Genomic DNA, 25,787 nt, shown 5'->3' with positions numbered 1-25,787 from the left:
GCAAAAAGTTGGTTCAAACTCAAAAACATAGGTAAAACATGAAATGAATCATTTGAATTTGTAACATTTTAACATCCCTAATAATTAATATCCAAGAAAACTGCACTTTTTACTGTAGAAATTAAACCTGTACCATAATTAACAAATGCACAATACAGTTCTTTTTGCTTTATGTTTTCTTCGTAGTATGTGGATCTAATTTCATTCTTTCCCAAAGACATTAATTTCATTGTAACATAATGCAACGTAGTAACTATTTGGATACTTGGACAAATATTTGCTATTTTGAACATACAGTAAATGTGTACACAAAGGAATAAATTTCATCTGGCTTGAATAATTTATTCTAAGATATTTCACAGCAGGGAAATGTTTAATGTTAGTAAACTTTACTTTGCTCACCTTGACATGCTCCAGTGCGGATGTTTGGAATGAAACCACGACGACATGGTTGGGGTTGAGCAGGGCACATTTCACAAGGATGGCCCCACGCACGTCCAATAGTTGCACAACAAAGTGTCTTTGTGCAAACAATACCAGCTAGCTGACCTTGACACATCTGATTGTTGACTTGAATAAAACAAGGGCCTGTTCTATAATCTGGAAATTAAAAGGAAACAGTTTAATGCACAGGCAGTGTTCCTCCATCCCATCTGTTTAAACACACAAGAATTTTTCAATCTAGTTCTGTTATCTGATGCAATAATCTGTTCCCCATTAATGCTCTTTTCCCAATAAACCACTGATCTCTAAGGTCCAAGGGCATGGGGGTTTTATAATATATTTTCATAACCACCAAAAAATTAAACTGAAACTCTAGTCTTAGCATACCTTGTCTATCTTTTCAAATAATAGAATTTAATAAAAATCTCTACTATAAAATATCCTATTATGATAGATATTATACAATTTACAGTATGCCAAATTTCAGAATGTTGCTTTTTATTTTTTTAATTTTCAGAAAATACACACAAATGTAAGCAGATTAAAGATAATCCAGATAAAGAAGGTATTTGAGAAAATGACCATGTGCAAAAAGTTATCACCTGAGGGTGAAAAATACAGTATAGCCATAATATTATTCAAATATTTGCAAGACCACAAATTTAACAAATAAAGGATTATATCTTTACTTGTGTAATTAAAGGAGAAAATCTGTTTTACAGTTATAATTAGATTATTTTAACCTTCTATCCTATTCTTGTTTTTAAAAAGAGTTAAATTCAGTTAATAACATAAGGAAATACATTCTCCTCCATGGATATATTTCCCAGGATCATATCTCCCATGGTTAAGCTTATAATAAACTGAAGGTCACATTATCAGATTGGGTTATTCAGTCTGAATTTCCCATTTTGGTGGTTATTTATTTTACTGAATGATACCATTGGAATAATCTGCATTTATCTTTGAATAACTAGCTAAGTGTCAAGACTTGTAAAGTTCCATAGAGAGTCCTGGTAAGCTGAGGATGTGACTGTGATTTCCTAACATTATTCTCTTTAGCTTTTCATTTGAAAAACTATACTGAAATATACATTTTTAAAAATAATATATTAAAGTTTTGTAACTGTAAAATTTTGGAAAAAGATAGCAATGTAAGTTATAGTTGGGAACTAGTTAGTATACTAGTTAGTATACTAGTATACTGACAATTTATGTCATGGCCCCCTCAGAGTCTGGTTCGGAGGACGAGGAGGAAGAGTTGGAGCTGGGACCATCTGACAGGGAAAGCACGCCAGGGGCTGAGGACGATGCTGTCCTGGGCCGCTCAGGCATTGGGGGAGGTGGTCCACCAGACAGAGAGCTGCCTGCCTGCACAGTCACAGGGGAGGATTGGCTACTGACTGGCAGTCATCCTGACAGGCAGCCAATCTCCTTGGAGAAGGAACAGCTGCCTACTGCACTCGATCCAAGGGCAAGGAGAGTGGAGCATAGGCAAGCCCAGAGAAAGGCTGCAAGGCTGCTCAGGAAGAGGTCGCCCCACCCCTCCTCACAAGGAACACCTGGAGGGGAGTAACTTAAGGAGAAGCTGTGGGGAGTTAGTCTTTGCCAGGAACAATTGTTTGCTTTGGCTTACCCTCCCCTGGCTTTTACTCGTGCCTGTTGCTGTTTGCCTTGCCTTACTTGGAAAATTGCTCTTCACATTTTGTTTTGGCCTCCGCCCTTCTCTTGTGGCCTACGTTTGGACTTTGCTCCACTGGGGCTTTGGAATTGCTTCTTTTCTGGGACCTGTTTTCTTGTCTTCTCGTGCCTGGACCCTGCCTGGTGGATTGGATTTGGAACCCTGGATCTTGTCCTGTGAGCGCGCTCCTACTCTGTGGGCTTTCCTTGTATTATAGAGGCTGTTGTTTGCGGGACTGGGGGTGTCTGTTTTCAGGATAGTGTGAGAGTGGACCCTGACCAGTTATTGGAGGGCCATTGGCTGGAACGCTGTTTAAGAGAAATAAAGAACTCTTTAGAGGCCTGTCTTGCCTTGACCACCTGGGTCGCAAAAAATACTGACTTTTTAACTAGATAGTGCTTTATTTAATGCAGCAACTCTGGGTAGCACTCACACGTATGTCTTATAACTTACTCTGCTGGTTATCCCTCGAACTTAAGGAATATATATTTTGTCTCCAATGGCAGAAAGTGAAGAACTAAAGAGCCTCTTGCTGTGGGTGAAGAAGGAGAGTGCAAAACTTGGGTTGAAACTTAACATTAAGAAAACCAAGATCGTGGCATCCGGCCCTCTCAATTCCTGGCAAATAGATGGGGAAGAAATGGAGGTAGTGAGAGATTTTATTTTCCTGGGCTCCAAGATCACCACAGATGGGGACTGTAGCCAAGAAATTAAAAGACGCTTGCTCCTGGGGAGGAAAGCCATGGCAAATCTAGACAGCACACTAAAAAGCAGAGACATCACCCTGTCAACAAAAGTGCTTATAGTCAAGGCTATGGTCTTCCCAGTTGCAATGTATGGCAGCGAAAGTTGGATCATAAAAAAGGCTGAGCACCAAAGAATTGAGGCCTTTGAACTATGGTGCTGGAGAAGACTCCTGTGAGTCCCTTGGACTGCAAGGCCATCAAACCAGTCAGTCCTAGAGGAGATCAACCCTGACTGCTCTTTAGAAGGCCAGATCCTGAAGCTAAAACTCAAATACTTTGGCCACCTAATGAGAAGGAAGGACTCACTGGAGAAGAGCCTAATGCTGGGAAAGATTGAGGGCAATAGAAGAAGGGGACGACAGAGAATGAGGTGGCTGGATGGAGTCACTGAAGCAGTAGGTGTGAGCTTAAATGGACTCCAGAAGATGGTAGAGGACAGGAAGGCCTGGAGGAACGTTGTCCATAGGGTTGCGATGGGTTGGACACGACTTCGCAGCTAATAACAACATATTTTGTCCATATGTAAAACTGATTAGGGGAAAGGAAGGGTTCTGACTGGAACTCTTTGTGTCCATCTGTCAAAATAAACAAACCATAAAGGACAAAAGCCAGAAGAATTGAAAAAAGGCTCCTCACAATACTGATCAATTCCAAGAGTCAATATATGGCAATAAAAAAAATAATAATAAAATCACCATTGGCCAAATGTGACACTATTTTCTTGGAAGCATAGAAATCTAGGATTTGAAAGCTGTGACCTATTGTGAAAAGGCTTAACAATATTATTTGTGACAAGGATCTCAGAACTATAGTAAATATATTATGAATCAGCAATATGGTTGTGAAAATGGAAATCAGTTTAGGCTGTATTAAAACATAGGTACATGATGTGTGTGTGTGTGTGTGTGTGTGTGTGTGTGTGTGTGTATATAATTTCAAAATAATAGGACATTTTACTCTACTCAACTTGTGCAGACCCCACTAAGCACTCTCCTCAGTTTTATCATAAGGAGTGGGATCGCTTTACAGAAGATAAATAAAGATGATTAGAGGATTATAAATAAATAATTGGCTCAGCCAATCTCAATGTATACATGGTTGTACTTTGACAATAAAGGTTCATTCATTCATTCATTCATTCAATAATTATGGATATAGATAATAGAACTTGAGGAACAAAAATGTGGCAAGTTCAAGCCTTTGTTTTCTAGAAATTCTAGGTTGTGACATTGTCGCAGAAGGATAATTATTTTACTCATTAAACTATGTTCATGTACAGTTCTTAAATATTTATTGTGAAATACAGTTTCCTTCATTTTGTTAAAACATAAGTTATTTTGATAAAATATATGTTATGAGTAGAAAAGTCAATAAAGGCTACTGAATATCTGTATTTTAAATTCAGAAAATCCTATTTATTTAAAAATGATACATAGAAACACACACATAGAGAGTATATATGCTCACAAGCATTGGGAAAACAAAATGATAAAGAAATATTGCACAACCTTTAATGATTGTATTGGGGTGTATATGGTGACTTATACATAGCTGGGATGAATTATACTGAAGCATAAGCAGCCAATATAAGTAAATGCAAGAAAAGGCTGACATTTGGACACAGTCTTCCTTACTGAAAACAAGCCAAGAAACAACTAAAGAAAAAGCTTTTGAGGGTGACTTCCCACTTGTGGAATGTCTTCCCTAAAGAAATGTATCTGGCATCTCTATTACAATCTTTATGGCACCCATTTAAAACCTTCACTTTCCCAAGCAAATTTTAAAAAATGTCATTATCTTTTGTGTTTTCTCATGATTTAAATGAAATTTACACCTTATAAATTTATATTTATAAGATACATTTTGTTTAAAAAGAATATTTCCATTTTGTTCTAGGTTTTATTCTAAAGAAGCAGAATCTACGTCTTTTATTCCACAGCCAACAGTTCAATAAGTAATATAAATATAAATATTTATATAGAAAATTAGACCTAGGAAAGTCCCCAGAAAACTACTTTCTTGTAGCATGACAAATATATTGTAATAATTTCAATGATTAGTTACTTTTTACCCTTCTGTCTTCAGCCTGGAAACCAAGATAGTTGTATAAGCAGTCATGCTTTATCATTCTAGAGCAGGGTTGTCAAACTGCCGGCCCGTAAGCCAATTGCATCATACGGAGGCCACGCCCACCCCAGCTCTGGCAATGCAAAAAAAGTCACGATACGCTGTGACACATCACATGATGTGGCGAGTTTGACACCGTGTTCTAGAGGCTATCGTGAAAGAAAACTACATATATTATGTATTAAGTAAAATACTTAATTCCAATTACCTTATAAAATACATAAGTTCAAAATTTAAATAGAACACAAAAATGTTGGTATGATAAATTATTTAAATTTACAATTCTCAATACAGATATTAAGAAGTAAACAGAGCATCTTATAAAATATACAAAATTATACTGTACACATTTCAATGTACATTACTGAATTATGATAATATAGTTAAGTTACCAGCATAGATTTACTGTCTGTTTAGCACTTAGCTTCTCTGCTTTGTGTAATCTAAAACAGTGGCCTCTAGTCTTTAGGGTGCAAGGCACCAGTTCTGTGGAGGGCAATTTTTCTACAGACCGGGAGAGCGTGGTTTCACGAACTGCCTGGATCCCACACATGCATGGATGGGGCTTCACTCACTTGCACGGACTGGTTCCTGGGGCCCATGGACTGGTGCCAGTCCACAGGCCGGGGGTTGGGGATCCTTCATCTAAAACATACATCTTTCCTTAGGATAATGCACAAATTATTGTTCAACTTCATTACCAGACATACCACTCTTCTTTGCAACTTAGTAAGACTGCAAACGTAATTCAAAGATATGCTGGTTGTAAAGAATTAGAGTGAGGACAAAATTCCCTTCTGTCAGCATGTAGCAATTTTCCTTTTTTTAATCCCAAAGATGTATCAATGAAGAGTTTTGCTAACATAGATATGAGCCTCCCAATCTTCTGTTGACTTTACAGTAACATAATTGGAACAAATGTAGCTGGGTTTTTCTTTGGTTTGGTATGGTGTAGGATTTTTAACACTGACTATGGAAATGAGGACCAACTATAAGGAAAACCATTGCCATGATTGACTTTAAGAAACCTCTCAACCATCTAGAATAACACACAGCCTTTTTTTACTTGAACTATGAACCCCCTCCCTGAAATAACCCAGTTTGGAGTACAATAAAACTTCATCTAGCCTCTTGTTGGCTCAACAAACACCAGGGCAGGGTAGAACAAGGTAATGAAGGGAAGGAAAAATTTATTAAGAATGACAAATAAGTGACTGTATAATTCACTCAAAAATATGTTCAAAAGTATAGCATAATTGTTTCTTTTAACACTGAACCAAAAGGAATTGGTGAAATGCATATATGGATAAATAAACTGAGGGGAGATAATCAAGAAGGATACTACAACGTCTAGTATTTGGCTTTTAACAGTCAACATTTTTATTAATTACAGGTAATCTTTGACTTACAACAGTTTGTTTAACGACTGTTCAAAGTTACAATGGGACTGAAAAAAGTGACATGACTGCTTTTCACATTTACAAAAATTGCAGCATTCCCATAGTCATGTGTTAAAAATTTAGACACTGGGCAATTGACACATATTTATGATGGTTACAGTGTCCTGGGGTCATGTCAATCAAAATCAATGGGGAAGCCAGATTCACTTATCAACTGTGTTACTAAATTAACAGTTGCAGTGATTCACTTAACATTGTGACAAGAAAAGTAGTGAAATGAGGCAAAATTCACTTAACAAATGTCTCACTTAGCAACATAAATTTTGGGCTCAATTGTGGTTGTAAGTTGAGGATTACCTATATTTAGATGAGATAAAAACAGTTACAAAATTTGCAGTTAACACAATATTGGGTGTTAGATGGTAGAAGACAAATAGAATTCAATAACCAATTTTGAAGAGAAATAAGACTGAAAACAGTAGAATGAAATTTGGCAGTCAACACTATAAAATTATCCGTGTAAAAAACAGAAATCAAATAATAAGCATGGAACAGGTAATAGCTAGCTTTACAAAAGTTATTTTGAAAAAGATCTCAGAACAATAATTGATTATGAAACTAAGTATAAATGAACAGAGCACAAAAAGAGGCAAATGCCGATTTTGGTTGTATTTAGAGAATTCTAATTTGCATCTACTTTATTCTATATCAGGGGTGTCAAACTCAATTTGATCAGCATTGCGGTTGCCCTCAGGGGGCCGTGTGGGTGTGGCCTGGGTGGGCATGGCCTACTGGGTGGGCATGGCTAGAGTACATATGGTCTACTGGGTGGGCGTGGCCAGCTCTACATCGTTGGCATCAAGGGTGCCTATGGGGGCCTGGGCAGGAGTGGGACAGATCTGGGGGTCTCTGGAAGAAGGAGGGTCTCTGGGCCAGGGCCAAGGCAGTGGGGGCCGTTCCCTCACTGTTTCCAGGATGGCTTCATGGGCCGCATGAAACCACTTTGCGGGCCAGATCCGGCCCCCGGGCCTTGTGTTTGACATGTCTGTTCTATATTGATAAGACTCTACATTAAATCATCAGTTTGAAGACCATATTATTAAGGAGAATTCAGACAAACTGAAACTATTTCAGAGAATGGGAATAGAAACCATCAGGAGACCATACATTAAATTCTCTTAAGAGAAATTGATGGACTAGGAATATTTATGGTGCATGATAACACTATTCAAGGAATGTCACAAAAAGCTAAGACCTCTTCTTTATTATCCTGGAATATAATATGTGAAACTGCAGACTTAACTTACTGCAAAAAAGCAGATTCCATTTGAACAGGATGAAAGACTTTCTGGTAGCAAGAGAAATTCAGCACTGGAATCAATTATACAAAAATTGAGTTGTGCTCCCCAGAAAGATATCTTCAAGCATAAGTAATCATTTGTCAGGAATTTTTTACCGTATTTTCCGGCATATAAGACGACCCGGCGTATAAGACGACCCCCCAACTTTTGAGGTGATTTTCAGGGGTTCAAAAGTCATCTTATACGCCGGAAAATACGGTAGTTTGGATTGCTGCATGGGGCACAATACAATGAACCATAAACTAACCAAGCACAAAGAGTTCTGATTCAGTTATAATACAAGTAGTCCTCAACTGAGCCCAAAATTTTTGTTGCTAAATGGCATATTGGCTAGGTGGATTTTGCCCCATTTTATGACTTTTCTTGCTACACATGTTAAGTGAATCACTGCAGTTGTTAAGTTAGTAACATGGTTATTAAGTGAATTGGCTTTCCCATTGACTTTGCTTATCAGAAGGTTGCAAAAAGTCATCACGGCTCTTATTTAGTTCCTCATAGCTCTTATTTAGCACTAATGGGAAACATTAGTGGGAAACATTCACATTTTGGGTACATTTCATTTTAATGCTGTAGTTCTTACCTCTTTCACATTGAGGGCCTGTGAATCCATATACACATGCACAACGATTGGGCCCAATGCAGCGACCTCCATTCTGGCATCCATGTTCACAGACAGCTGTGTTTTGAATAAAAATATTAAAATGAATTAGGAAAATTTGCCTGTATTAATTAATCAGTTAGCTAAATCATACAATTTTAAGCCTAGGACAAGGCTTAAATTCTTTGCCAAGTCTTTAATTCTTGAACATTATCAGATTGGGAGCCATCTAGGTCACTGGTCAGTTCTCATTCCAGAGGAAAGGTGCTGCAATAGAAAAGGGATGATTCCTGGATCCCACTAGATAACACAGCTTCACTGATGAGTCCAAAGTATGCTACAATACCTCGTACTTGCCGTCAACCAATACAAGTGTCATTTGCAGTACATGCTGACAAGACGTAACTGAAAATGTAAAATGGATTTTTGAGGAATACCTAAATTAAGGTTCCTCTTCATGACCACTTTAAGATGACTGGCAGATGTTATTGTCCCTACAATTTTAATTTGGGACAAATGGAAAAAAAGCAATTAATGGATTACCACGGCTTTCTGTCCACTCACACTAAGCATCACTTCCTTAAGGGAAAAGTAATCACCAACTGCTCTGAAGTATGGGTGGGTGGAACTCAATTGCTTTAATGATAAGTTTAGTTATATAAATTGTGCCTAAAGCTTTGAAAGAATAAAGATCATACATTACTGCTGGAGAAATTGGAAGGTATTTGACTGTTATATAGATATTGAAAACCTAAACACAAAACATGAACACAATGCCTTAAAAACATTTAGGTAAATGGCATTACTTACTCAAGGTTAGTTAGTCAAAGAAAAGTGGAGGAAGACAGTTTTAAACCAATCATTAATTGTAGCAAAAAAGAAAGAAATGAATGTTATGCTACATTAAAATATTCTGTTTTCAATATTAAAATGTCAAAATACAGTTTCACTGAAAATCATATTCAAATATATCACTTTTTAAATATAAAATATTAGAAATTACATGTGCCAAGTACAGCCTGAAAGAATTTTCTGTAATAATGAATTTCACACATCTGTCTGAAGTAAGAATTTCTACCATACAATGATTAAAGCACCATTTGTTATGCTTTCTATATTCCCTAAGATTTTTGACCTGGCCTCTAAGAAAACAAGCATTTATATTCAGCAGAACCCACTCCCTTCTCTTGCAGATCTAGACATCTCAGGGGACATGACATTTGTTTGCAGTGCCACAGTGTCTGGGAAAAGAAGCAGAAAAAAACCATAGATCCAGATAGTTAGAGGAGACAAGTAATACTCAAAGTGAGAGAACTAAGGAAAAGATTGTGTTGAAAAGATCAAAATGTGAAAAAAGCAACATAATTCATCTACAATGTTGAAAAAATAATGGCAACAGCTTAAAGATATTTCTATCAAGGTTCATATAATGTTATGAGGCTACAAAACCTTGAGATTATGTATCTCATCTGTAAAAAAGTGCTTGTAAAAAGTGAGTGAAAAATTATACTGTCTATACTATACACTTGGATAGTTGCATTTATATATTTTATTTCATGTTTTTGTATCACGGTGATTGCATTATTTTAATGCTTCATTTATTCAACTGGTTATCTACTAATAAAATAAGTATATTTTATAGCTTACTGTATTGTGTTAATATATTTACTCTTCTATAATATGCTAATCAACCTGAAAAACTGTTGTCATGAATGGATAATTAATTTAATTAATTTAATTTAATTTATTGAGATTTTTATACCGCCCTTCTCCCAAAGGGACTCAGGGCGGTTCACAGGGCATAAATATAAACACCAATACAAACATTAAAAAATAATTAAATTAATGCCCAAGTTAAAAATATAAAATATAATAAATATTTTTATTATATTTATTATATTTTATAATAAATATAATAAATATAATAAAAATATTATATTTATTATATAAAATATATAATAAATACCTTTCTTCTCTTATTGGCACAATGTATTCATTAATAACTAAGACAAAATCTTCCAAAGCAAGAGTGAGTAAGACTAATGACTATTCAGAAGTCTAAAAACATAGACTTACAAACAGTCCAACGTATATGTAGCAACCACTGGTAAAATGGTCAACACATTTTCATTCACAGACATTCACCATAGTCTGGGTAATTGTGCGAATTTTAAAAAATACAAGTTTTGAACAGGCATCAGTTTTTTCCCCCAAGTGTATATATATGTTAGCTTATTTAAACTTGAATAACAGAACTAGACAAATTTGTATTACTTCTATAGTAGACATATGTTGTATTCTAAGAGATTTTGAAAAAAGATAATACTTTCCTATAAATTCAAAATTATTCCTTCACTGCAGTATGCACAATTGCTCTAATATTGTACAAAGTATGAAAAAATGATGCATACATAATAGTTGTATTTCACTGTTACAAAACTACATTTATAAGAAGTTAATAATTTCCTTAAGAAAAAGCTAAAGGTTATTTGGTTTGAGTATATTAGGCCATTTTCCCAACTAAAGGCTCCAACAGCATATGGTCAGCTATTGAAAGCATTCATTCTCTTGTGCCAAAAAGGACAAGATAAGTAGGGGGGGGGATTTAAGCATGGAAAGAGTCAAGAAACAATGTAGCAGAAACTATTATTTCAAGTAAACATATATGTATGTATGTATGCATTTATGCATGTGTGTATATCAGGTTTTCCTTACTTTACCTTACATTAAATGAAATATTGCTGTTCAGTAATTACCATGCAATTTTTTTTATATATAGTAGGACAGTGAACTATGGCAGCAACTGAACAAATAACTATATTGTCATAATCTAAAGAGTATCTCTCCAAATTCTTGTGAACTGAAATTCAATGACTCCAAATGGGACTTGCCACAAAATGTTACAGTGTAATTTTATCCTGATCTCATTTTAATCAGTCATACCCTTCTTGAGGATATCCCATTCTCCTGTACCACCACTGTAACAAAATTTTAAAGATAAACCATATTCATTCCTAACTGAGTTCTCTTCCCTTAAATAATCTCCTTGGAGTCCACAAAGCCCATAAGAGCTGGCTCTGTTCCCAGGCCTGGGTTAATGTTTTTGTTAATGCATATGTGGGGCCCTTGTTGTATTGTATGGTTTATTGTTCTGGTTGATTTAGTCTGGGCGCTCTTTTTATATATGTTTTTAACTGTTAAGCTTTTTGAGAATTCTGCAAGCTGTCCTGTCTAATAGTGTAGAACAGAGGTCTCCAACCTGGATCAGAGGGAAAGGGAGGGGGAAGCAATTTACGTGCACACGTGTGCGCACACAAAACAGGGCCACGAGCATGTGCGATGCAAACAGGGCAATGTTATCACCCGCGTGACACTCACTAGTACTGCCTCGTTTTTGCCACGCAGGTGCTACACTGCTCAGTTTCCGCCACACAGCACCCCGTTTTCATAGCAGAGGCAGCGCTAGCACAAGTGGGAGTGAGTGCGCGCACACATGCATGCATTGCCCAGCCTGTTCCGTGGCCTGATGGCCAGCAGGCCACGGCCTGATAGTGGGCTGTGGCTCACAGGTAGGGAACCTTTGGTATAAAAGGTCATAATCAATTTAGTAAATTAAATTAATGACAAGACCATATTTATGCAATTTTGGTACATTTTTTTTAAAAAAAGAAATGGTACTCCAACTGAAAAGAGCAAAAATAGGATACAACAGTGGGAAACTGAATGTAATGAAGTGCAGTTTAATCAGAACCAAGGAACTAGTAGAGGAACATAGCATGAAACAACTAAAATAAAACAAGTGGGAATACAAATATTATGCCTAGGAAAAGGAAAGAAAGAAGGCTGAAAAAAGAGCAACGGATATGAAAAACATGATACAGGATCTTCCGAGACAAGAAATAGATAACTGTATTTTTCTTTCATCTTATATTTCCATTCTTATAACTAAGGAACAAATTACCAACAACACTAAACCATTAATTGCTTTTTTTTTCAGGAACAAAATCAAGCCTTTGATTTAAAAACCAGTTCCATCCCCCACTGCCGTAAGCTTAACATTTGGGGTATTTTAATACAATTCACATGCCAAATCTTTCCCAAAGGAAAAGCCTATTAGATAGACTTTACAGTGCCATATTGATAGAACCAAACCATCAGGGCTTATTTCCAAGATCATTATTCTGAAAAACACCAGAATGTGAACTTGATAACAAGCAAGGCTGTAGTGTTTGAAGTGAACAGCAGAAATTAAGATGAAATACATACATAAAATGCAAAATATATAACAATGTTATTGTTTTTACATATAAACTAAAAAAATCTGCTTACTCAACAACTCCTTGAAATGTAAAAATTCATTCAAAACGTTCCTGCTTACTGACAGTACTTTACTTCACAAATCTAATGGTGCTTAAACTAATTAATACTGTTACTACTTATAGTTACATCTCTGTACTATCTTTATAATAATTACAGCTCTCTAAGAGAAATATGTCTTCCCTGTAACTACCCTATCTATATAATGCATGTTTTGTTCATGACCATCCCTGAACCTAATAGGCAAAAAATGCACTGAATTCACAATCCCCATATCCAGATGAAATAGCAGCTACTGAAAAATATCAAAGACTATGCAACACCTATGCTACATCCATGACAGGAATCATTCAAATAACTCATGGCTGCCAAACATCTACTTACGTTGCCCACAGTAAGTGCCAATATATCCTTTTTGACACTGGCATTGGTCATCTAGACAGGTACCACCATTCAGACATCTGACGTTACACTGTTGTACTACAGCAAAATGCAGACAATTAGTTGTGCTTAAATTGTCATTTTATATTAGATAGCAAAAGACACAAACTTTGGGAAATAATGGCAGTAACGTAGACATAACATGCCACTAAAATACATCACATAAAATATATAACATATAACATTCTCCGAGCTTGTGGGTTGGTTTCTGAACTTTTCATTACCAGGCTAGGTAACATATATAACAATTTTAGCATTTTGTGGCTTAAGGTTTCACTTTAAACTGATTTATGGTTCTAATATAAGTGACCCATAGTTAGTAATTAAAGCACCAGGCTAGAAATCAGGAGACTGTGAGTTCCATTCCTGCCTTAGCCATGAAAGCCTGCTGGATGACTTTGGGCCAGTCACTGAAATCCACCTCAAAGGGTTTATGTTGTGGGGAAAATAGGAAGAAGAAGGAGCATTATGTAGAGAGCGGTTGGAGGTCCAGCCGAGATCCGAATCCGACCGATTGCGACTAAGAGCCTACATTAGGTCTTATCTCGCTGCGATAAGGGAGGCGAGGTCTAACCACTTCGCCACCCTTATCGCGTCCGCAGATAATCGCCCGGCCGCCCTGTTTAGGGTGACTCGCTCCCTCCTAAATCAGGAGGTGAGGGAGGATCCCTTGCAGGGTCGTGCCGAGGAGTTTAACCAACATCTGTCGGACAAAATCGCTCGGATTCGGACCGGTCTGGACTCTGACTGGGCAGAGTCTGACGATCAGGACACGGGTGGTCTTGTCGATATCACCTGGGAGGAGTTTGATTCTGTGACTCCGGAGGAAGTGGACAGGATCATGGGGAGGCTGAGCACCACCACATGTTTATTGGACCCGTGCCCTTCCTGGCTGGTTTATGCAGCCCGGGAGAGGACACGCAGCTGGTTCCAGGCAGTTATATCGGCTTCTTTGAGTGAGGGTATCTTCCCCGCCGTCTTGAAGGAGGCGGTGGTGAGGCCTCTCCTCAAGAAGCCTGCCCTGGACCCAGCTGTATTGAACAACTTTCGTCCTGTCTCCAACCTCCGCTTTCTTGCGAAGGTTGTTGAGAGTGTGGTGGCGCATCAGCTCCCTCTGGTCCTGGATGAAGCGCATTATCTAGACCCTTACCAATCGGGTTTCAGGCCCGGGCACAGCACGGAGACGGCATTGGTCGCGCTGGTGAATGATCTCTGGAGGGCTCGGGACAGAGGGCATTCCTCTGTTCTAGTCCTATTAGACCTCTCGGCGGCTTTCGATACCATCGACCATGGTATCTTGCTGCGGCGTCTCAGGGGATTGGGAGTGGGAGGCACAGTTTTACAGTGGTTCTCCTCCTATCTCTTGGGACGTTCGCAGTCGGTGTTGGCAGGGGGGCAGAGGTCGACCGCGAGGTCTCTCATTTGTGGAGTTCCTCAGGGGTCGGTCCTCTCGCCTCTCCTGTTCAACATCTACATGAAGCCGCTGGGTGAGATCATTCGTGGCTTTGGAGTTGGGTATCATCAGTACGCTGATGATACCCAACTTTTCTTTTCGACCCCAAACCACCCCAGTGATGCCCTCAACGTGATGTCCCGTTGCCTGGAGGCGGTTCGGGTCTGGATGGGGAGGAACAGACTTCAACTCAACCCCGACAAGACTGAGTGGCTTTGCATACCTTCATCCCGGGTTTATTCGGACATTCCACCTCTGGCTATGGGGGGTGAACTATTACCCCCCGTAGATAGGGCTCGCAACTTGGGTGTCCTCCTAGATTCACGGCTCACCTTAGAAGATCACATAGGAGCTGTGACTAGGGGGGCCTTCGCCCAGGTTCGCCTGGTGCGCCAGTTGCGGCCCTATCTTAGCCGGGATGATTTGTGCACGGTCACTCATGCGCTCGTGTCCTCTCGTCTGGACTACTGCAACGCTCTCTACATGGGGCTGCCCTTGAGGACCACCCGGAAGCTCCAACTGGTACAGAATGCAGCCGCGAGAGTGGTGTTGGGAGTCTCCCGATACTCCCACATTACACCTCTGCTCCGTGAGCTGCATTGGTTGCCAGTTGTCTTCCGGGTGAGATTCAAGGTACTGGTAACGGTGTTTAAAGCCCTCCATGGCATGGGGCCGGAGTACCTCAGGGAACATCTGCTGCCGGCATCAAGCTCCCTGCGCCCTGTGCGTTCCCACAGAGAGGGCCTCCTCAGGGTGCCACCGATCAGAGAATGTCGATTGGTGGCCCCCAGGGGGAGATCCTTCTCTGTGGGCGCTCCGGAGCTGTGGAATCAGCTACCGGTAGAGCTCCGGATGGCGCCCGATCTTCGCTCCTTTCGTCGCGATCTCAAGACATTTTTGTTTGTACAAGCTGGCCTAGCCTGATGGGGATCGGTGGGGTTGTTTTATTTTTGGTCTTTTAATTTTAATTTTTTAGAACTGTACTTCTATTGTTTTTAATTAGGGCAATTGTTTAATCATCTTTTAATGTTTGTATTTGCTATTTTATTCTGCCCTGTGAACCGCCCTGAGTCCTCAGGGAGAAGGACGGTATATAAATGTTATTAAATTAAATTAAATTAAATGTTCTATGCCTTGAGTTATTTATAAAAACAATAGAGGCAGAATGTAAATAAATAAATGCTTCTTTATAAATGCTACTGTACATATAATTTTGAGGACTATCTAATTCAGATTTTTTGTGCAGTTTTCCTATTAATGTCTTTGTCTTACTCTTACTCTTTCCTATTAATGTAATTTTCTTACTCTTCATCAGCACACACGCATGCTTCATCTATTTCCTTGCTCCTCAAATGCTGTTTCAATGTTTCATTTCTTTGCCAAAATAATACATAGGGTGTCTGAATTCTGTATTAATAAACTCAACCCAACAATATTTTTTCTTCTATATTTAGAATATGGTTTCCTCCACTTTCCTTTGACTACATTACCTTGATCTCTAAACATCTCTAATTGGTTCTCTAGTAATGCTTTGAAGCTTTTTTATCTTTATTACACTCATTTTATTTTAAAACTCTATCAATCTGATTTCAATTAATTTCCACTTTAATCTTTCAATTAACTTCATTCCAACATACATCTAAATTCATGTTATTGCTATTTTACATATACAAGTTACATATTTTAGTTATTTACCACATAACACAGTTGATATCTTATTTTTCAATCAAAAAGACTTTTCCCACAATGTGGCTCATAAAAATTATAAACCAATATAAAAATGCAGTAAAACAATGGGATATTTTTAAGCAAAAAATGAATGGGTTCAAAACAACAGGAAGAAAAACTATGTGGATATTTTACTTCACTTTGCTTTAAGAAGGGGGAAGGGGATATAGTCCTTCATGAAATAACTTCAAAAGGGTGCTTCATACAAGCTATCAAAACAAAGTATGTGTTTGAAACTTTGCACAGCCCTAATATTTTGGTAGTTAAACATAGGCAAAGTCAACAATGGTTGCAATGGTTCTTTACAATCAAACATACAGATGTGGAAAGAAACTAGGTAATCAGTGAAATTAGAATTAGAATCAGACCATGTTCATCCATGTTTACATACTACATTGTTTTGAATCCACAATCTCAATCATAATTTAATGAGTACCATACAGTACAAACATAGCTATTTAAAATTTTCAATAAACTAATATTATATCCTGACCCAGCATGATCTGTGAACAACTGCAGGGTAGGAAATCTCTAGACAGATACCAGAACTTTCAAAAGATGATAACTGGATTTACTATTTATCTATTTTTAAACCCAATTCCAGAGTAAATGCAATCCCTCTAAACTTAAACAGCAAATATCTTCATTACATATAATAAAATGAAAAGGATGCTATTCAAGCCTTACTAGATTTTGGTCCACAGCTTGGTAATATCTGTCCATTGGAGCAAGTGCACATATTAGGACGAGAACAAAATCCATCGCCACAACTATTTCTACAAATTGCTATGGAAAAAATTATATATTAGATGACATCCAATATTACATTGTTCAACAAACAATAAAAACATGTTTAAAAGTTTCAAAACTATGGGATGTAGGCATTTTCCTATATATTGAAACTAAATCAGGAATTTTTATTATTTTGCTTTCATTTATAATTTATTTATTGTTCCAGCAAACAGAATGACAACAACAGTCTTCATTCAATATCTTTACAATGTTCACTATGGGACAAAGCACACAAAATTCTACTCTGTGCAAACTATATATATGTATTACAAAGTCAGTATAGAAATCAATATCATCTAGATCATCTATATGGATAAAAATAGAGTTTTTACTCTCAAAATAATATGTGAATGGGAGATATGGGGATCAGCAAAAAAGGGACGTCTACAAATAAGCCATCCTAAGATGCTACTGTAATCCCTGATAAGCAATGGAAGTTTCCCACTGAACACCTTCACAAGAGAAATATTTCTATCAGAAGTATGATATGAAAGGGCAAGACAACTGAAACCAGTTCCCTTTTATCTGAATTCTAGTTCTATTTCTCCACACAAACTCATGATTGTTAATTTGATATATTAATGCAATATTGGAATTCAACATTCTGGAGGCACAAGCAATACAACACAGTCAAACTAGAGTCTTGGACTTTAAGAGAGCTAATTTCAATAAACTTAGAGAGGGCTTGGGAAAGATTCCATGGATGAGAATCCTAAAGGGGAAAACAACTCAAGAAGCTTGGGAAATTTTGAAGTGAGATAATAAAGGCCCAGTCTAGTACAATACCAACAAAGAAGAAAAATAACAGCTCTCAAAAGAAACCAGCATGGCTGCATAAAGAACTCTCTGATAAATTGAAAGATAAAAAGGACAAGTATAAGAATTGGAAAGAGGGGCACATAACTAAGTCAGAATATCAGGAAATAGCCCAAGCCTGCAAAGATGAAGTGAAGAAAGCTAAGGCTCAAAATGAACTAAGGCTTGTGACCAAAGTCAAAAATAACAAAAAATGCTTCTTTCAACATATAAAAAACAAGAAAAAAGTTAAGGAAATGATTGGTCCATTAGTGGGGGAAAGTGGCAAGAAGGTGACAAGCAATAGGGAGAAAGCAGAACTATTTAATTCGTTTTTTGCATCTGTCTTTACACAAAGGGAAAAAACAGTCCAACCTACCCAAATCAGTGCCATAAAAAACAGAATAAAAACGCAAGTTAAGATAGGCAAGAAAATGGTAAGTGAGCACCTGTCCAGCCTAGACGAGTTCAAATCACCAGGACCAGATGGATTACACCCCAAGATTCTCAAGGAACTGGCAGACGTGATGTCAGAACCACTGAACTATATTTTTCAAAGATCCTGGAGCACTGGGGAACTACCAGAGGACTGGAAGAGAGCTGATGTAGTTCCCATCTTCAAAAAAGGGGAAAAAATAGATCCAGGAAACTACAGACCTATCAGCCTGACCTCCATACCTGGGAAGATTCTGGAAAAGATAATCAAACAACAAATCAGCGAACACCTTGATGCAAACAAAGTCATCACTAAAAGTCAACATGGGTTTGTCAAAAACAGATCATGCCAGACAAATCTTATTACATTCTTTGACCAAGTGACAAAACTAGTGGACCAGAGGAATGCTGTAGATATAATTTACTTGGACTTCAGTAAGGCATTTGATAAAGTAGATCACAACCTACTACTTGATAAGATAGAAAAATGTGGGTTAGATAGCATTACCACCAGATGGATTCGTAGCTGGCTGACAGGCCGTACTCAGCGTGTGGTCCTCAATGGAACCACATCTACATGGAAGGAAGTGTGTAGTGGGGTGCCCCAGGGCTCTGTTCTGGGCCCAGTGCTCTTCAATATCTTCATTAACGATTTGGATGAAGGGATAGATGGGAAACTCATCAAATTTGCAGACGACACCAATCTGGCAGGAATAGGCAACACTCCAGAAGATAGGCTTAAGATACAGAAGGATCTGGACAGACTCGAACACTGGGCACTATCTAACAAAATGAAATTCAATGGTGAAAAAAGTAAGGTTCTACATTTAGGCAGGAAAAATCAAATGCAGAGGTATAGTATACGTGGTACCTTGCTCAATAGTAGTAACTGTGAGAGGGATCTCGGAGTCTTAGTAGACAATCACTTCAATATGAACCAGCAGTGTGCTGCAGCTGCCAAAAAAGCCAACACAGTGCTAGGCTTCATTAACAGAGGGATAGAATCAAGATCAAGTGAAGTACTAATACTACTTTACAATGCTTTGGTAAGGCCACACCTGGAATACTGCATCCAGTTTTGGTCACCACGATGTAAAAAAGATGTTGAGACTCTAGAAAGGGTACAGAGAAGAGCAACAAAGATGATTAGGGGGCTGGAGGCTAAAACATATAGGGAACGGTTGCTGGAATTGGGTATGTGTAGTTTAATGAAGAGAAGGGTGAGGGGTGACATGATAGCAGTGTTCCAATATCTCAGGGGCTACCACAAAGAAGAGGGAGTCAAGCTATTCTCCAAAGCACCTGAAGGCAGGACAAGAAGCAACGGATGGAAACTAGTCAAGGAGAGAAGCAACCTAGAACTAAGGAGAAACTTCCTGACAGTTAGAACAATTAACCAGTGGAACAACCTGCCTCCAGAGGTAGGATCTAGAAGTATTGTTAGAAAAAAACAATTGGTGTTCAATACTTGGTGTTCAATACCTTCTTCTGAATGCCTATGGAGATTCTCAGTCATCCAGGCCATGGATGTCCCAAAGGTGCTTTTTCAAGAGGCAACTGGACTTTCTTGGTTTTTTCCTTGATGGTATTTTGCTTCTCATCCAACAACCTTCTTGGATGAGAAATGTCTTCAAGGAAAAAAACAAAGAAAGTCCAGTTGCCTCTTGAAAAAGCACCTTTGAGACACTTTCTTTTGAAGCATACCCAGATGCCTGAAGGGGAATGAGAAACTAAAGTGGGATGATAGGATGCAAGCAGATGAACACAGCTTAAGATGGAGAGCACTTTTAGTAGATTAGAGGCTATTATGTGGCATTGCACTGGGCTGTATCTTTTCCTTTCCTGGTAATGGATCTCTTATATTGACTGACATTGTAAGGTTCTTTGGGATTAATGCACAACTGTACACGTGTAATTGTTAGATATTTGATTTAGGATAATATTAGGATGTTGTAGTATATGAGTTTAGTATATGCTTCATGAACTGTTATTATATTGGGTGAAATAACTGGTAGGCCTTTCTGATAACCACAACAACAATGAACCACAAAAGCAGGCTAATTATACAATGTGTTAATTGGGTAGCCGACAAATGCCTTTGGGATTTTTATTTCTCAAACAGAAAATAGCACCATATAAAAAGACTAATCTTCTCAAACTCTACATTTCTGAAAATTCACTTTTGTATATGCACACATGGAGGTGAGAAGTTCCACAGGAACCAAGGGAGTCTTCTATTTTAATCTCCATGAGAGGAGTAAAGGTAGCTGTGGGAAAAAGTTCCCTCAACCCATGCAATGGCCTTGATCTAAGTCAATTCATTGCATTTAATTTTTTTTTAAAAAAGGAGAGCAACCACATATTCATAATTTAATATACTCCATGGTTTGCCCCTCAGGCATAAGCCCTATTGTATTTAATAAGAATTACTTGTAAATAAACATACATAGGATTTCACTGCTAATATATAAAATCCAATTTACCCCCAAATAGATATAATTTCTATATCATCTATAGCAGCGTTTTCCAACCTTAGGAACTTGAAGATGCGTGGACTTCAACTCCCAGAATTCCCCAGCCAGCTATGCTGGCTGGGGAATTCTGGGAGTTGAAGTCCACGCATCTTCAAGTTCCTAAGGTTGGAAAACGCTGATCTATAGATAGTACATAAACAGAAAAATCAGAATCAAATATCAAAAATATTCTGTCCTGGTTTTGCCCAAGACTTTTTATCATTTTTCAAATGTTCTAGAGCTGAAAGCTGATCTCAAGAGGTCTGGCTTGGTGAATCCCAGAGCGCAACTCAATTCCATTTGCCAAGACAAATCAATAATCACATTTCTCAGGACAAAGATAATATTGACCAAACAAGATTGCTAAGCTATTAAAATACTTGTCACATCTAATCTAAATCTATTATAACTTAAGTACAACAAAAATACAAATATCCTAAATAATTCATATTATTTGTGCACTATATTATTTATGAATTTCAAAAAATGAGTTTTTATCAAATTAATTTAACTATAGTATTTTGATTTAAAAACTGTCAAGCAATTGCTATTTCTTAAATTCCAAGGTGAAGCCTAAAATTAGCCATTCAACTATTGTAGTGTAAATGCATATTTTTGTTTAAATGTAAGTATCTGTTAAAAAATCAATATTGCAAACTCTGAAACCAGAACACTTACGAACAATACACTGATTTCCCCCGGGGAGTGTTTTCCATCCAGGGCAACAGTAGGAGTGGAACCTGGAGCCACATACATTTGGTCTGTTGCATGCAAACAAATACATACACAAAAACACATGTCATTTGGAACAGCCATTCAAATATTTGCTCCATAGAATAAAAAAATTATTGGCAAGACAAAATCATATAGGTTTTATATTGCTAAACAAAAGTTTCCTACAAATCCTTTAAAAAAATTAATAACCTGCTTCTTAGCACGAAAAAAGGGGGAGATGAGCCATGAGCTTTGTATTTTAAACCATACTGTGAGTAGTGAACAATGGACAAATTCATGCATAATTTTTATTAAGAGTGAAACATCAGAGACATCTGACATAACATTTCTATCTTAAGAGAAAGAATTACAGTGTATATCCCACTGGTATACAAATATGCCATTACAAGGACTTAAAATGGAAAGGATTTGTCACATATTGGCACTTGTGTTTCTCCCCTTAAATTTGAAAAAGCATGTATCTTTATCAGGTTTTAACTGAAATGTTTCTTCAACTTTACTATACCAAAACCCTTTAAAACTTGATAACGTCTGCTACATTTGGCACTGTTCTTAGTATCACATTATATATGTTTACTTTTCTAAAAGCCAATTGTTTTTTCAACTGGCTTTTAGAAAAGTAACTGATGATGTTACCTAGTTTGGGTAATGAAACATCTGCAAGAAAACAACTAACTCAGGGAGCACCAAGGACCCCTCAGTTGGTTTTTGTTTTATTTTTACACCAGACCCTCAAGGCACGTGAAAACTTTCCCACAAGGACCAACCATTAAAATTTAAAAGAATAACAACTATAAATATGGGAAAGGACACATTGCAGTGTTCAAAAAGAAAACTGAGATACTTGCCAAGTATTTAGATTAAAAGTTTATAAAGGGAATATATTAAGGTATGATGCACTTTACCTGAGAAAACAAGTAAAACAAAGGAGTGGCTGTTGTAACATAATTAAAATGAACACAACAAGCAAACAGGAATAAAGTAAAGGAAATTATATACGGAATTTCCAATTTAAACATGTGAGCAAGCTTTCTACTTTAAGTACTTTTAAAACAAGGAATTGGGCTTATTGTATGTAATTCTATGAAACAGTGAAATAAGGAGGAAATAATTATTTTTAATGATTAGGATTCTTTCATAAAATCACACAAATACGGAGTGTTGCCAATGTTATGGCAATACTTCAAACAATTAACTGTTTAAAACCTAAGTGCAATTCAGTTTTGGATATACAGATTTGTTAGAGAAGCAAGGTGGAAGTGTATTTTAAACAATTTGGTTTTGTCCTAGAATTGATGCCACCTGTGGGTAAATGAATTGCTTGGACACAGGCTGCTGAGGTAGTTAGGTACATAGACATTCCTGCATCATGTAGGCCTAGCTATGATCTTGAACAGGATAATAATCAAATCAAAGACAATGGGTTTAGAAATAAAAAATATTGGCAGAAAAATGACGTCAAAACAGGCTTATGAACTGTAAGTCTGTAACTATTTCAGGACTGCTTTACTCTTTAAGGATAAAATAAGCATAAAATAGTATGCTGTGTCTTTAAAGGCTACAATCTTGAAATGGCATTTTAGCCAATAAGGATATACCTGAAACACAAAGTTGGTCAATGGCCAACAGGCTACATGGTTAAAAATAAATATGGTCATTGTATTTAAAGCAGAATTACCAGCCCAAAGCTACGAAAAGTTAAAGAAAAGTTTTGGAAAAGTGGAAATAGATGAATGAAACGAGACTGAGTAAACTGGAATTCTGTAATTTTTAGAGGTAGTAAAGTTTGCAGGCCATAAGGGACTAAGGAGAAAGTGTCTGTCTATACTACAATTTATGTCACAAGGAGCTTAAGGAGGAACAAAATTAATACCTGCGCTATTTTGATATTAGTATTGTGGATGGCTAGTTGTAGGTGTTACAGAAACAGAAAAAATGACAGCATCATTTTATCTGTGAGTTACCTTCAGATATTAAGGCCCATATAGTTGATTATCTAAACTTGAAAGATGTGGTTCACCGCATAATTTCTGTTGTGTAATTATACCCCCCCTGGCCTATTTTTCCTCCAACAGCAGCTGAGGAAGAAAACCTGTGGCTGAATTGTACCACTTCAGACGACCCTTTCAGAGATGGAGGCTCACATTAAGCGGAAGGGTGACAGCAGAGCCAAGAAATTCCTGCGCACAGCAGCAGCAGAGCCAAGAAGGGCAGGTAGACTCCAGGTCTTCGTCCCCTCACTTTTGATCCGGGATTAGTCGATTTAATCCCTAGGAAGGCACATCACAGCATGCCCATCCCCTACCTGCCGTCTGTAGTGATCCCATCCAGGCGTCGGTTTATCCTACCTCCACTGCTGTCTGCAGGAAACAGGCCTACCTGTGGCGGACGTGGGTGCGAGCAAAGGTTGCTTTCCTACCCCCTGAGCACGTCCGGCTGGCCTCTCCTGCGGACGCGGTTGGCGGCGGCGGCGGCGGCGGCCGCTGTGCCTCCTTCCAGGCTCCCCGAGATAGAGTAGCGGCTATTTTCTGCACCCTCCGCCGGACGACCCTGCCGCTGCTGCCCAGCGGATCCGTGCGCCCAGAGCGCCACGCACCCCAGCCAAAGGAAGTAAGGCTGCAGGCAAAGCGCCCGCCGTCTCCCCATCGCGGACGGCAGGAATTCCTGAGGGGGTCGGCACCGAGTCCGACTTGTTCCTAGGGGGAGCGTCCGCTGCTGCTGCTGCTGCTGCTCCTCCTCGCCCGCTGCCCTCCTCGGCGAGGCGAGCGTCGCTCCTGCTGCTGGCCCTCGTCCCCCTCAGCGAGACGCCCGGCGGGTCGCGGCGGTCAAGGGCACTGCTGCTCGCCTTCCACGAAGCATCTTCCTCCCCCCCTCCCCCCTTTTTTTCCTCCTGAGCAACTGGAAAGCTCGCAAATTTCACACACGCGCGCACACACACACACACACAAACCCCTGGTCAGAGCAACAAGTGAGGCTTCCAGTTTCTGTCGGGGAGGGGGGAGACCGGGGAGGGGGAGGGAAAGGAAAAGGGGAGGAAGGCGGGAAACGTTTTCGGAACCAGTCTTTTTACACTAACTGAAAAGGATCCTCAGGGGGCCGAAATGATTCTTTGCAAAGAAAAAAAAAAGAAACAAAAAGGAGGGTTTCTGCCTCAAAAAAAAAACAACATTTAAGTTATTAATGACGACAGCGCACGCAAGCCAACTTCATCCGGACGGCGAACCCGGGGACCAAAAATAATAATAATAAAAAAATAATAATAAAAACGCAGGGACTCCTGCTACGCCGCTGCCGCCCGAGTAGCTCGGAAAGGCGGCGATCCGGTGCGCGGCAAGAAGAATGAGGGGAGGAGGAGGAAAGCGCGGCTCGGAGAGGGAGGAAAGAAAGGGCAAGGGGGAGGCGACGGCCTGCCTGTCAGCGGAGAGCAGCGGCGGCGGCGCGCCAAACACGTGGGAAAGGAGCCCACTGGAGGCTGGCGGGAGGCTGCGCCAAGGGGGCGCCGAGAGTCGGGTAGGGGTGGAGGATGGAGAAGGAAAGCCCGCGCGGCGCTGGTAATTGGCTGAAGGAGGGGGAAAGTTTTGGAAGCCGAGAGGAGAGAGAGAAGGAGCTGGGGGCCGGGAAGTTGGGAAGGGGGCGCTGGAGAAAACTGACGGAGGAGGAGGAGGTGGGCGCCAGTCAATCAGTCCCTTCGTCCCAGGAGTACCACCACATGGTTGTGCCTTCTCCGGTGGCTCTTGGCATCCTCTTTGTACCCAACGAAGGAGGCTTTTCACCCGCTGCCGCCGTTTCCTATCGCAATTCCTTTTTTTTTTGACCCTCGGCTAACAACTGCCATTAAAAACAAGAAGACGGATCGGGTTGATTGCCAGTAAAAGTTGCGTTGCCTTTCACTTCCTGAGTTTGAAAGAAATATATTTAGGCTACGCCAGGGGTCTTCAAACTTGGCCCTTTTGTGACTTGTGGACTTCAACTCCCAGAATTCCTCAGCCAGCATGGCTGGCTGAGGAATTCTGGGAGTTGAAGTCCACAAGTCACAAAAGGGCCAAGTTTGAAGACCCCTGGGCTACGCAAGTAGCTTGTGGTAGTTTGTCAGCGTCTATGTGTCTGACGTGCACAAGGGGATTTTGTAACAATTCCTTCAGTAACCTGACAGGCTCGAGAGATATCGTCGTCCCATACTGAGTATGAAACCAATCCAGAGCCACTGATGTCAATAAGAGC

At 39.1% G+C, this 25,787-nt stretch overlaps 1 protein-coding gene across 1 annotated transcript in view; it reads right to left on the bottom strand.

Annotated features, from left to right (window-relative positions):
• Positions 1 to 24,249, bottom strand: part of FBN2 (fibrillin 2) — a 145,803-nt gene extending 121,554 nt beyond the window's left edge. The window contains exons 1-6 of the mRNA XM_083352573.1: positions 23,986 to 24,249; positions 21,510 to 21,592; positions 16,984 to 17,082; positions 13,059 to 13,154; positions 8,340 to 8,435; positions 403 to 600 (exon numbers count right to left, since the gene is read on the bottom strand). Coding sequence (XP_083208699.1) covers positions 403 to 600; positions 8,340 to 8,435; positions 13,059 to 13,154; positions 16,984 to 17,082; positions 21,510 to 21,592; positions 23,986 to 24,212 — 799 coding nt within the window. The 5' untranslated portion in view covers positions 24,213 to 24,249. The remainder of the gene's footprint in view (positions 1 to 402; positions 601 to 8,339; positions 8,436 to 13,058; positions 13,155 to 16,983; positions 17,083 to 21,509; positions 21,593 to 23,985) is intronic.
• Between the last annotated feature and the right edge of the window lie 1,538 nt (positions 24,250 to 25,787).

This window comes from Vipera ursinii (genome assembly GCF_947247035.1).
Source record: "Vipera ursinii genome assembly, chromosome: 2".
Taxonomy (NCBI): domain Eukaryota; kingdom Metazoa; phylum Chordata; class Lepidosauria; order Squamata; family Viperidae; genus Vipera; species Vipera ursinii.
Note: the sequence above shows the minus strand (reverse complement) of the source record. Positions and strands in the feature narration are given on the sequence as shown.